Source organism: Cinclus cinclus, chromosome 7 (assembly GCF_963662255.1).
Source record: "Cinclus cinclus chromosome 7, bCinCin1.1, whole genome shotgun sequence".
NCBI lineage: Eukaryota > Metazoa > Chordata > Aves > Passeriformes > Cinclidae > Cinclus > Cinclus cinclus.
The window spans coordinates 33,065,097-33,078,048 of NC_085052.1; the positions used below are offsets into that span (position 1 = coordinate 33,065,097).

General features: G+C 53.2%; 2 protein-coding genes and 1 non-coding gene across 3 annotated transcripts; 1 reads left to right on the forward strand and 2 right to left on the reverse strand.

The window, feature by feature from the left end:
- Window positions 1–267: 267 nt before the first annotated feature.
- LRRC20 (leucine rich repeat containing 20) lies at window positions 268–7,770 on the reverse strand. The gene is made up of 5 exons (XM_062496550.1): window positions 7,566–7,770; window positions 6,853–7,021; window positions 5,914–6,063; window positions 4,301–4,468; window positions 268–772 (listed from the first exon to the last, which is right to left on the reverse strand). Exons 2-5 carry the CDS (start codon window positions 6,920–6,922, stop codon window positions 621–623), a joined length of 540 nt encoding a protein of 179 aa, XP_062352534.1. The 5' UTR covers window positions 6,923–7,021; window positions 7,566–7,770; the 3' UTR covers window positions 268–620.
- Window positions 7,771–7,804: 34 nt separating this feature from the next.
- Window positions 7,805–7,876, reverse strand: TRNAE-UUC (transfer RNA glutamic acid (anticodon UUC)). Its single transcript has one exon. It is a non-coding gene; the product is annotated as a tRNA-Glu (tRNA).
- Window positions 7,877–7,993: 117 nt separating this feature from the next.
- On the forward strand, window positions 7,994–11,422 carry EIF4EBP2 (eukaryotic translation initiation factor 4E binding protein 2). The gene is made up of 3 exons (XM_062496183.1): window positions 7,994–8,181; window positions 8,836–9,012; window positions 9,095–11,422. Exons 1-3 carry the CDS (start codon window positions 8,043–8,045, stop codon window positions 9,124–9,126), a joined length of 348 nt encoding a protein of 115 aa, XP_062352167.1. The 5' UTR covers window positions 7,994–8,042; the 3' UTR covers window positions 9,127–11,422.
- The last annotated feature ends 1,530 nt before the right edge of the window (window positions 11,423–12,952 follow it).

Below are 12,952 nucleotides of genomic sequence, written 5' to 3' on the forward strand. Positions count from 1 at the left end.
GTGGCATTGGGTCACTTTGGTTTCCATGGTGAAAAAAAAGAAGGGAAGAAAAATCCCTTGGAAAACAAGGATTTTTCCAGGGAAATACTGCTTGGATGTGGGAGAATCCTGCTGGAGGCTGCAGTGAGCAGCTGTGCACAGGGGCTTCTTTAAGGACAAGGCTGGTAATTCGAATTTAATCAGATACAAACCCCCCGAGGTAACAGGAAAGCATTTAATCAGGCACTTGGCACGCCACCACGTCAGCAATTCCAGGGAGAACCCTTACAGCCTCAGGGATGTCCCTCGCCATCCCGGCTGCTCCCTGCCACCACCCAGGCGGGAGGGTGAACATCCAGATCCCCCTTCAGCTTTACCCAAACCTCCCACCACATGTGTTTGCGGCTCCTCTGCGTCCCCAAAACACATAAGCAGGAGATTGCCTGGCTCGGGAATTGGCAGAGCCATCCCTTCACGGGGGAGCCCCGCTGCTTGCTTTTAATTTAGGGAAAACGAGGCACTCGCCCGGGTTTGGGACCCGCTGGCTGCAGCTTTGGGACAGAAACGGGGGCGTAGAAGGGACTGACCCAAGCCAAACCACTGTGGTGGGCGGTCACCCCTCGGGACAGCTCGGGATCCCGTCAGGCTTTAGGGATGGGCTCCTCTGGAGACAGCAGCACGTCGAAGGGGACGAGGGGCCGGACCAGCAGCCGCACCTCGGGGCCCACGGGGTTGGCCCGCAGGTTGAGGCTCCGCAGCAACGCCATGGAGGCCAATTTATCCGTCGGCACCTCTGGAAAGAGAGCACGGAGGTGAGGATCCATCCTGGAGGGGCAGAAGGGATGGAAGCTCCTCTTGATGGACAGCCTGCAGCAAACCCTGCTCCTGCCTGTGTGCAGGCTTTGATCAGAACAGAAACACAGTGAAATATTCATTTATCCGACTGCTCGGGCAAACGGCTATCGGTTGGACTCGATGGGCTCAGAGGACTTTTCCAACCTAAATGATCCCGTGATTCTACAGAATGTGTCAGCCAGGTGCAAACACCGAGATATCCAGCGTGGGCACTGCCCTCTGGTTCACCCAGTGCTAATTAACACTCGCTGGCACACGAAATTGGGGTGCAAAGACTTTCTCCTTGATTTTATGCCCGGTGTTGCAATGCCCAGGAGCCCTCTCCAAGCTAACAGGAGGGCACATGTTCTTTGCCCTTGTTGGACAGGCTGCAAAATGGCTCTCGGCCATCAACAGGCACCCTTGTATTTTGCAATTTCCACGAATTTGGGTGTTGTCCTTTAGAAAGCGTTACATTTACAAACTCTGTGTTTAAAAAAAAAAAAAGGTGCAGCTCAGCTGGATGGTACCAATGTGAATCCACTGAGAGCAGAGGAATGAGACTGATATGAAAACCTAACCATTAAGCTGATTAAAAGGTGATAGATTTTGCTACAATTCACAGCGTTTTGGGCTTTCAAAGCCCACCTGTCTGATTTACCTAAACTAATTTATTTTTAATTTGGCCACCAAAATGACAAGAGCCTTTTATATCCCAGCTCCTGGAGCAGAATTGTGGTGTTGTAGTTGTATCTAGTAGATGATTATGTGATTTTTAAACCATGAAACTTGTTTTATGCTGGAAAAAGACTCAAACACTTTGGTGTCTTTGTTTTTTTTCCTCTTTCTCCTCCAGAAAACTGTGCTATTTTCCATATACAAATTCCCTAGGAATGCATATCTCATCAGGCAGAGCTTCACATGAATTTTTTTAATAACTCTTCTTCATGGTAGATTTGTTCACTGCCATTCCCCCATATAATTTTGCTTGCTTTTTATTCCCTTGAAGCACAAAAGTAGTATTTTTTTTTCATAGATCTTCCTATTTAATCATCATCTAATGCAGTGGTGAATAAGGAGTTTAATCATCTTCTTACGCAGCAAGATAAAGTTAAAAGTGCTTTCACTTATTTTGCTTAAATTAAGGAGTTTAGTAAAGTATTTTGGGGACCGAGACCTCCCCAGGCTGGGAACAGCTCTGCACCTTAATTCCAGGTAAGGATCAGTGACTCAACCCTTGCATGAAGGGACAGGCAGGGCACACAGTGCAGCCTGAATTATTCATGCTGGCTTCACCAGTTTAGCAAAAATCAGGGAGGGAAAAGGCTTTTACAGAATGTGACACTAAGTCAGTGCCACCATTGTGGAATGGTCTGGGTGGGAAGGGACCTTCAAGCTTGTCCAGTGCCACCCTCTGTGTGGAGGCAGGGACACCTTCCACTATCCCAGGCTGCTGTAAGCCCCATCCAGCCTGGCTGTGGACGCTTCCAGGGATCCACAGCGTCTCTGTGACAGTGTCTCATCACCCTCATGGGGAAGAACTTCTTCCCAATATCACAGTATTTCTATCCCAATGTTCTACTCTGAGTTTGAAACCATCCCCTTTTGTCCCATCTCGACATTCTCAGGAGGACAAAATTAACCACAGTTGCCCCCAGCAGTGACCTTAACAGCCTTGGCAGCAGTCTCAACATCATCCCTATTAAACCATTAAACGAGGAATAAGGGAAGGAGAAGCTGAAGCTCCAGGCACCAAAACATCCCCATGGATTTGGGAGCTTAAAACACTGATTTGCTGTAGCTCGAATTATCGGGGAAAGAGTTAAAAGCACTGACAGTAATATATACCTAATTACAGTCCAGGGTTAAGAGCTTATTTAGATGAAAAGGGTGGCTTGTGGCACTAAATGTCTCCTTTCACAGAGCCCACAGGCTCCAGGCAGGCATTAATTAATCTCCTTTCACTCCTGTTTCCCTTTGGAAAACATCACCTACCACCTCCAACTCAGTATGTCTTAGTGGCTCACTGAGCTGTTTCAGCAGGAGCTTTTCAGTCGGGTTTGCAGCCCTGGCAGGAGCCTCTGCAGCATCCCTGGGATGGCAGAGGAGGACAGGCACTGGTGCAGCACCACACACCAGGGGATCTGCTACCCTACAAACACAAGCTCATGTGCAGGGGAGCCTGCAACCTATTTGAGAAGGGCTGGTAGGAGCAATGTCATTGCCCAGTTTTGTTTTTTTTTTTTTCCCTTGGGAAAAATGGGCTGAAACCCCCTGGCTTTCCCATCTCCACTTCTTCCCTTTGCAGAAAATGTATAAAATAAGCTCACATCACCTACTTCTGCATCCAGACAGCATCGTGTGCACTACTCAGACATATCCCCACAACATTTTGGCTTGAAATTGTTACATTTTCCTCTGGTTTTTTTTCCCCCACATCTGGAGGACACTTCCCAGTAGGAGGGGAACCTGGTGGGAGGTGACTAAGCCTGGTAGCCTTGTTCTCCTCCCAACCCAGGATCAATCCAGCTGGATGCAGCCTTTCCTCCCTGCATTTTAGCATGAAAAACGGCATCAAAAAGCTTCATTCCCTTCTTCCAGCATCCTGCTTGCACAAAACAAGTGGGGAAAATGCTGTTCGGAGACCAGGTCGTACTGAAATCAGCCAATTAAACTCAAAAAATGATGGAGGGAACTAGAAGTGAGACAGCTCTCTCCAGGAGGTGGGAGAGAAAAAGAGGGTGAGGAAAAGCCGTGCCTTCCTCTGGCTCCTGTGGAAGCAGGTTTTAATTCCAGTGTTTCTACAGGCACAGCCGGGGAGCAGCTGATGTGAGGCTGTTAATAAACCTCGTGTTTGCAGGCAGCAGCTTTCTCAGCAGCAGCTGAAGCAATCCCAGATAAAACAGCAAAATTGAGTAGGCTCTGATATCCCTGCGGGTCCGTGGGGGCTGTGGGATGCTCCAGTCCTGGGCCCTTTGAAAGCTGCATCCTAAATAAATCTCCTTTTATCTGTGTACAACAGCTGCCCCTTTTTGCCCAGCTTTTGGAGACTCCAAAGCCTTCAGCTTTTGCACATGAAAGATTTTCCTGCCGCTGCAGGGCTGAGTGATGAGCGCCTCTTACCATTCCTTTAATTTAATATTTAGGGGATTCTGTAGTGTTAAACAGCTCCTGTTTGCTCTGGGAAATATTCAGGTGGGCTCATGCGCTTGCTTAGCCTGGCAGCAAACATCCCAGCCCAGCATTCCTGCGGCTGGGTTCTGCAATCAGCTCAGGATTTTTAACGAAATCTGGGGATTTTGGGTCACCCCAGCTGGAGGTGCCAGCGTGATGGATAGGGCAGCTTAGATGGGGCTTGGTTCCCACTATGCCTGCAGCAGCTTTTCCCTGGGAGGCGATGAAAACAGCGGGGGGGGGAAAAGCAAATGGCATCACCCTCGGGTGATGCTAAATCACCTTTTTCCCAGTGGGAAAAGGTCCTCCTCACCTGCGATCTCGTTCTCTTCCAGGTCGATGGTCTCCAGGGCGGGGACAGTGGCCAGGGGCTCCGGGAAACGCCGGAACCTGTTGCGGGAGAGGTCGATGGCCCGGAGGTGCAGCAGGGAGGTGATTTCCTCGGGCAGGCGGTGCAGGTAATTACCTGCCAGGTTGAGCTCTAGGAAGAGAGAAGGGAGGTGGTGGGATGCAGGGAAAATAATGGGAAAATAACTAATGGGTAGCTTGATTTACAGCCTCTGTCCCCCGCGGACTGCCAGGTCCATCAGGCTCCAGGGATTTTGGATTTCGGCTCCAAAAATTGGGCTTTTATTTTGCTATTTTCCGTGGTTGCCATTGAAGATTTGCCTGCTGGGAATACCACATTCAGGAGTGATGTTTTTTGTTGGTTTTCTCAGGATTTGCTAATGAAATTGGGCAGCCTTTTGCAAACAGGGTTTGTAAGAAATAAGGAATATTTCCTCCTAAGGTCAGTGCAATTACCTCCCTAATGGACATTTGTAATGGCTTAAGGCTATCTCTGTATATTCATGTGCCTGAACCCCTTCTGAGGAATAAACGGAATAAGTGGAAGAAAGGTCTTTGGATGCGAAAAACAATTCTGTTTTTATCACTTTGCCTATCTGTGATGCTTTCTCACCCCAGAAATGAGTTCCTGTGGGGCCAGGAGCAGCACTCGTGGGGACAGAACCCAAATCCCACTGTCCCAGCGCCCTTCTCCAGTGACACAGGGCTTTCTGCACTATAAATACCCTCACAAGCTGCCCTGCCCCTGCTAATACCTGGTATTTATAGGTCCTGCCTTATTCAGCCTGTCCCCAGCCTGTCTCAGTCTGTTCCTGCTGAGATCCAGCACAGTTCATCACAGGAGTGATTGGCTCACTGGTGGAGCAAAGCCCTTGCTGGGAAACAAGGGCATTTTTGTCCCTTCAGGGCTTGTTGTGCTGTCTAGAAAATGAAAATTGATTTCCTTTGTTCGATGTATTTCCTTTCCCCAGCCCAGGGGTGTTCTCACAGCTCCAGAACAAGGGAAGCCTCCCCAGGCACTCACCACAGTGGCATTTCTGTGGTACGCTGTAGGAACAAAATTGATTTTAGAGGCTGCCAGAGCATCCCCAGTGCCACCCCTAGCGTTCAATACCGTGGTACTGGATGCTCTGGATGCTTGCATGGCCTTTTGTAGCGGATTAGCCTCTGGCTGCTTTCCCTGGGCTCCGAAGGGAGGTGTCCTCGTGGTGCTGATCGCTCCCATCTCCCGCAGTGATTAACTCTCACTGATGTCTCACTAATTAGTCTGCACAGCCTGGATTGCCCCGCTGTTATCCCCAAGCTGCCTTTCCTGTCCTCCATCCTCTGCCCCATCCGTGGAAGGAGATGGAGGGTGAGGAGTGACCCTGACACCAGTTTGGAAGGGTGGGTGAGAGCAGAACCAGTGTCCTCGTCTTTCAGGGGGCAGAAGGTATGAGGAAAAATTGATTTTTTGGGGTCTGAACTAATGCTTGCAATGAAGTGTGAGCTCAGGGGAGACTCGGGTGCTTTGCCCCCTGTGCAGCAACCTGGGGGCTCCTGGAGCGTCCCAGAGGATTGGAAGTGACAGTCCCTTACCTGTCAGCTGGCTGAAGGTGGTCACAAATCGGCTGGTGATGGACTTGAGCTCGTTGTTGGCCAGGGAGATGCGCTGGATCCCCTCGGTGACGCTCCTCACGGCTTTGTAGATTCCAACGGGGAAGGTCATCAGTTTGCAGTTGGCCAGATCTGCGCTCAGAGAGACCCAGGCAAGGCTCTAAAAACTTCAGTCATCCTTCTCCCCTGTGCCCCTAATTCCCTGGGCATGCTTATTCCAGCGCTGATGGGGTTGGAGCAGGGATTTCCCTGGGCCGGATTTCCCAGGGTCATGGGCGGTTGTCCCATGGCAGGCGGTGGGGAGGGGAAAAACATTTGGTTGTGCTTCTCACCTCCTGGCTTTCTTGTTTTGCCCTGAGTAGTTTCTGTTTCCCCTCCCAGGAGATGCCAGGGATGGAAACTCCGTATCCCAACCCCAGGATGGGCTCTGCTTCCTGCCCCCTCCCCAAAGGCATTGCAGGGGCTGATGGAGGAAGCTCCATCCTCCCACGTTTCTCTCAGGAGGATGTGGAGAGCCTGAGCCATGGAGCTCCATACGCTGGTTTATATCCCAGGGCCAGGAATCCAGTGGGAATAAAAATGAGTGGCTTTCATCTCTCTCCTTTGATGAACTGCGTCCCGCTCTTGCGTATTAGCTGGGAATGGGGAAATTGCAGGGAAAAACACACATCTGACAAAGGCAACATGGGGAAAAACCTGCTCCTGCCACTGCTCTCAAGGGGGAAACACATCCCATGGGATTATGCTCCAACTTTGTAGGGCTGAGGGCCCTTGGGGGAGCCTTTCTCTCCTCCAGAGCGACGGGGAGGGAACGCCGACAGCTTTTTATAGACTGTGGCAGTGAAAAATAGAGCCCTGCTCCTGGAAACCCGATCCTTGTCCGGGCCCCAGGCGGGAGCTGGGATGGAGCGCTGGGCTTACCCAGGGAATCCGTCTTGTTCTCCACCGTGTCGTTCACCTTCCTGGCCACCCGGGCCACTGCCTCGCCCATCCTCTTGTGCAGGCGGGCGGCCGGTCCCACCGGGAGTGCGCTGCGGGGATCCAGGGCTGGAGGGAGAAGCCAGCCACTCTGGCCTCTGGGACAGGGATACTAAAAATAACCGGCAGGATCAGTGTTCCCAGGGGAGGGAGGGAGGTTGTGCTGGGGCTGGCATGTCCCTCAGGGGTGAGACTCCCAGCTTTCCAGCATGGTGCATCCTTTTCCCTGGCTTGGGATATGGGGAGGTATACCCTTTCCTGTCATGGGATATGGGGATTCATCTCCTTTCTTGGTTTGGGAAATGGGGATGCATCCCTTTTGCTGGTCTGAGATATCTGGACGCATTCCTGGTATTGGATACGTCATTTTCCTCGTTTGGGATATGGGGATGAATGCTATTCCCTGTTTTGGGATATAGGCATGGGTCTCTTTTCCTTGAGTGGGGATATAGGGATGCATGTCCTTTGCTGGCTTGGCACAAGGGGATGCAACCCGTTTCCTTTTTTGGGATATAGGGATCCATGCACTTTTCCTGGGATATGGACAAAAATGCTATTCCCTGCTGTGGGATATAGGGAAACAACCCCTTTCCTGATGTGGGATATGGAGACGAATGCTACTCCCTGCTATGGTACACAGGGAAACAACCCCTTACCTGATTTGGGACATGTGGATGCACATTTCTTTTCCCGGCGACTTTATCCAGCTCTGTCTAGCCAAAAGATTTCGACCGAAAGAATCCTGGACAGGACGGAAAGGCGGGACACCACCACCGCAACAAAAAAAACCAAAAAAACAAAAAAAAAACCAAAAAAACAAAAAAAAAAAAAAAAAAAAAAAAACAAAAAACAAAAAAAAAAAAAACACAAACAAACCAAACAAAAAAAGCGTATCTTCCCACGCCGGGAGTCGAACCCGGGCCGCCTGGGTGAAAACCAGGAATCCTCACCGCTAGACCACGTGGGAGGTGCGAACGAGGTTGCGCGGCGCCGCGCCTGCCCCCTGGCGGCGGCGGGACGGGGGGCGGAGCCAGAGGCGGGGCTATACCGGGGGGGCGGGGTCAGCCCCGGGGGGCGGGGCCGGTCCGCCCGCGCCGCTCGGCGGGGACAAAGCGCGGCGCCGAGCGGGGGCCATGTCGTCCGCAGGCGGCCGCCAGCCCAGCCAGAGCCGGGCCATCCCCACCCGCACCGTCACCCTCAGCGACGCCGCGCAGCTCCCCGCCGACTACTGCACCACCCCCGGCGGGACGCTCTTCTCCACCACGCCGGGAGGTAAAAGCGCCGCGCCCGCCCGGGGCCTCCGGGGGAGCGCGCCCGGGCCAGCCCGCCCCGAGCGCCGCGTGTCGCGGGCGTACCAATATCCCTCTATATCCGATATCCCTCTATATCCTATATCCCCTCTAACGTAGCGCCTACCGCCCGTTCTCCTCGGCGCACACGCGTGGAGATGGGATTGTTTTCCGGGACGTACCGGGAGCGCGGAGGGTCCCGGCGAGGCGGCAGCTGGATCCCGGGACGGGTTGGCAGGAAGCTCCCGCTGGGACGGGGGCACCGGGAGCTCGGCCCTACCCCGCCCTGGGGGTCGTGACATGGCTCGTCCCAGCGCAGGGAAGAGGGACACGTGGTGTTTCGGGGTGCCGCTTCCATCGGGCATCCCCGGGACGCGTTCCCATCCCTGCCACGAGTTTTCCGGCTCTCCGCGCCGGCACAGCGGGACCCAGCTGCCGCCGGGGTGTTTGGTCATTGCCGAATTATCGCCTGTCGTGCCCAGATAAGAGCGGGCAGAGCGGCGGCGCGCACCCCTCAGCCCTCCCCGCCAATCTCTGGCGAAAAACCTTGGCCCGTCCCGCCGGGAAACTCCTTCGGCAAACAAGCGCTGCCGAACCGGATTCCCCCACTCTCCTCCCGTCCGTCCCCCCCCCCCAGGCACCCGGATCATCTACGACCGCAAGTTCCTGCTGGACCGCCGCAACTCCCCCATGGCCAAGACCCCGCCTTGTCACCTCCCCAATATTCCCGGCGTCACCAGCCCCGGCGAGGCCGGCGAGGAGCCCAAAGCGGACGCCAACAGCTTGAACCACCAGGAGAACAAGCCATCCATGGGTAAGGGACCCCCGGCACGGGACAGGAGGGATTTGGGGTGGAGGATGACGCCCCTAACGCTGCTTTCCTTGCCTCCTGCCAGGGGACGATGCTCAGTTCGAGATGGATATCTGAGCGGGAACCACAGAGAGGCAGCGACTCCCCAGACCTGTGCACCCCCCATTCGGCTTAGCAGGATCCGTCCCGGCGAGGCGGAGGTGGCAGCGGTCCCCTCCCCGCCCTCCTCCTCCCCCTCTTTCTTTGGGGGAGTGCGGCTCTGTCTTCTCCCCCTTTACGGGTGACTGGTCCTAGCATGTGCCAGACGGAGCATCCCTTCTGGATCCGGCCCTATTCCTCCTCTTCCAGCTGCCAGCAGCCTGATCTCCACCAGGCTTCTTTTTAAAATGTCCCTTTGCCTCCTCTGCTGCCTCGTGCCCCCCTCAAAATTCCCCTCTTGTTACCCAAACCTCCCATTGCCAGCAGCTTAGTGTTCTGGAGCTGTGTCATCCTTTGTCCCTTTCTCCTGGAAAATCTGGGCAGCCTTTCAGGAGGAGGGGGAAACATCACTGCTAAAATCATGCACCTGTTTGCACCCTGGGGAGGGTATTTTTTGAGTTTCCCTGGGATGTGTTAGCATTCAGTGAAGGACAACATTGGGAGTTCCCTTCGGTGCTCTGGGATCTGATGTAGTCCCTGATGGAATCAGCCAGCATGTCCCCATCTTTCCTACCTGAATTTCTTCCATCTTGGCCCTCCAGCCAGGGGCTGTGTCCCCAGCCCGCCAGCTAGGACTCACAGCAGTGTAGTCATATATTATAAAATCCCCTTGCTTTTATTTTTGGTACTAAAAAGGGGCACTTTACCCCCAGCAACTTTTTCTGGGCTGGGGCCGAGTGCCTCTGGGAAAGTGCTTTGTAGTGCTCGTTTTTTTTTTTTTTTTTTTACCCCCTTCCCCCCGGCCCTTTAAAATGTGAATCCTACAGGGGGGAGATCCTTCTGACACCGTTGGATGTCTCAGGAATCACTGGGTGTCCCTGGGGGCTGCAGGGGCTCACCAGACACCACAGGGATGGGGTGCTCTCCTTGCAGGGTGCTGCCATTGATGCCATCCTCTGCTTAGTTTCCAGGATGGGATTTCTCCCAGCCGGATCACACTGCCGTGGATAAAGCATTTCCACATTAACCTCCCCTTTCCCAGCCTGGCATGCCGTGGCCATCTTGAACCTCCCCTGGAGATGGGATTTATTTTTCCCCCCTCTCTCCGTGCAACTCTTGCACCCTAATTGGGTGCACTCCCCAATCCCACCAGCACCCCCAGCTGTGATTTTTTTACTGCCTGCTGGGAGCCATCACCAGCTCCACAATCTCAAGTGCCATTTTATCAGCCCCCACCTGAGTGCCTGCTCCATCCACCTTCCCTTCCTCGCCAGGGTCGCTCCCCCCACCTCGGTACCCAGCCCTGGGGGACCCGTGCTGGGGAGGGGGACATCCCACAGGCTTTGTGCACTTTCCATCCCGTAATTTATTTCTCTAGGTGTGTTTGGCACGGGGCGGGCTGGTGGCAAGTTCCCATCTTCCAGCTGCTTTTCTCACAAGGAGGGGGGTGGTGGGCCTGCCCCCTCGTTTTGGGAGTGGGGAGGAAGAAGCAAAAGCACAACCCCCAGGGAATGGGGTTGTCTTTCCCATCCTTTCCCTGGCGGTGAGCGCGGTAGCCCGCCCGCCGTAGGCGCACGAGTGAGTGAGTGCGAGTAGCAATATGTATATGTGTGTGGGTGGGTGGTGATAAGACACACACAAATATATATATTATATATAAATAAATATATTTTCCTTGAAGCGAAAGATCCTAGGAGGTCGGTTAGGCCCTCGGATCGAGGGAGGGGCAGGGGGCGAGGACATCCTTGGCAGAGCGGGGACGGCCACCGTGGATGCAGGGACCTGGCGCCCTCAGCACAGCTGCTTGTTTTGGGAAACCTGCTCTGCTAGCCAAAAATAATTAGACCATATCCAAGGACAACGTGACTTAATGGGCAGGAGCCGGAGGGAAACCTTTTTTGTTGTTTATTTTTTTTTCCTCTTAAGTGTCCCCTTTCCCAGCCTCCTCGTGTCTCTGTTCCCCATCCCAGCAATTTTCTTCCGGTTCTCTTGGAAGCAGGCTTGGGGCTGAGCAGGGAAGGGAGTGCCTGGCCTCACCGGGGCGTTCCTCTGCTAGTCAGGGGATCCATTTGGGATTTCTGTTGTTTTTTACCGTCTCTTCAAGCAGGTGTTTGGGAGGAGAAAAGCTCTCGCCAGTGGTTGCTGTTACAGTGAGATCAATAAAGATTTTGGTTCTTCTAAATCAAGGTGATTTGGACTGTGATTCAGGGGCCGGGGAGGATTTTCCTTTTCCCTTCCCTTTGGAGCAAGCTTCCCTCATGGGGGTCATGGCCAGAGAGCTGGGAAGGGTCAAACCCTGAACCAGCAGCTGAAGGTTAAATTGCAAAATGTCACAAACACACAGAAGCCTGACTTTTCCCGTAGGTTGCCCATGTGCAAAGCTCCCCCAAACTGATCATTCGTCCTGTCTCTAGTGGCTGCCTCGTCCCTGGAAGTCTTCAAGGCAGGGTTGGATGGGATGTGGAGCAGCCTGGTCTAGTGGAAGGTGTCCACCAACCTTGGCCTGGAACCCTTCAGGGATAGGACAGCACTAATATATGTTCATGCATTACATTGTAATGTATTTTAAATATTTTTGAAACCAGGATATCTCTTTTATACCATTCACTGAAACTGGGGAGGGGTCTGAGCAGCAAAAGCCTTTTTCCCCCACTGGGGTGCTGAGGGATGAGCAGCAAGGGGATGTCTGTCCCTTCCCTCTGGCTACAGAGGGTGTTCCCAAATTTTTGTGGGTGCCTGAGCAAACTGCCGGCATCCCCTGGGGATGAATCTCTTGAGGACACTTCAGCTCTGTGTGTGAAATACCACAGCAGCACATCACATTCCCAAAGCGTTCAGCTCCCAGGGGTGAAGCCGGGAGAGCATTTCCAAGGGCACAAGGGAACCTTTTGGAGCACCCTGGTTTGGCTGCACCCGGAGTGGTCCTGCCATGACCTCCCGTGGATTCTGCTCATATTGCAGCAGTTTAATTCTGCAGTGTCAGGGAAATTTGGAGCGTGCGTATGTACAGAGAGGAACACGACGAGAAAAATTGCTGACGAGGCGTTTGGGAGCTTCTTTTCCCTGGATCTGATTTTTGCCCGTGCAAGGCCATGACAACTGGTTCCCTCCCAAATTTTGGGGTGTTTTTTATGTGTTAATTCCAGCTACTGAAGCCCCTGTAGTGTTTGTATCCCTGGGTTTTGGTGTACTCCTCCCCAAGGAGCTTCTAGATACTGATTTGGGATCTCAAAGTAGAGAATTAAAATCAATTTTAAACATTATAAACTTTCAATCTAGCACTGTAAAAGCAGCAGAGCAGCTGAGGGCAGGGTATTTTGGCTGAGCTGTATGCTGGGAGCCTGGCTAGGATCTCGGATCCCGACGAACAAACTTTCCAGCCCTTCTTTCCAGCTGTTACCATTTTCGGACTAGCTCTGGGCTGCGTTTACATTCCTGGCCCTCCTTCCCAGTGCCAGTGAACGTGTTAATGCCGTTTTTCTCCTCTTCCTTCGCCCTGCTGGTGTCCTATAATCACTGATTTGGAGCAGCACAGCAGCCCTGGATGGTGCTGGGCGTGGGCAAGGCTGTAACACTGGGGCGGCTCGGGGGGAGGTGGGGTTGGGGTCCTACCTGGGGGGCTCCGGGAGCCACGGCTTTAACCCAAATGGAATGTGGAAAGGGAGCTGAAAGGATTGAGGTTTTACAGATTAGCTAAAATAGCATCTTGCTATGAGCCTGAAGTCGAGTGATGGATTCACTCTGTGCCGTGGTGGACTCCGGGCAGGAGATGACCAGAGCTGAGTGCTGGACCTGCTGCTACTGG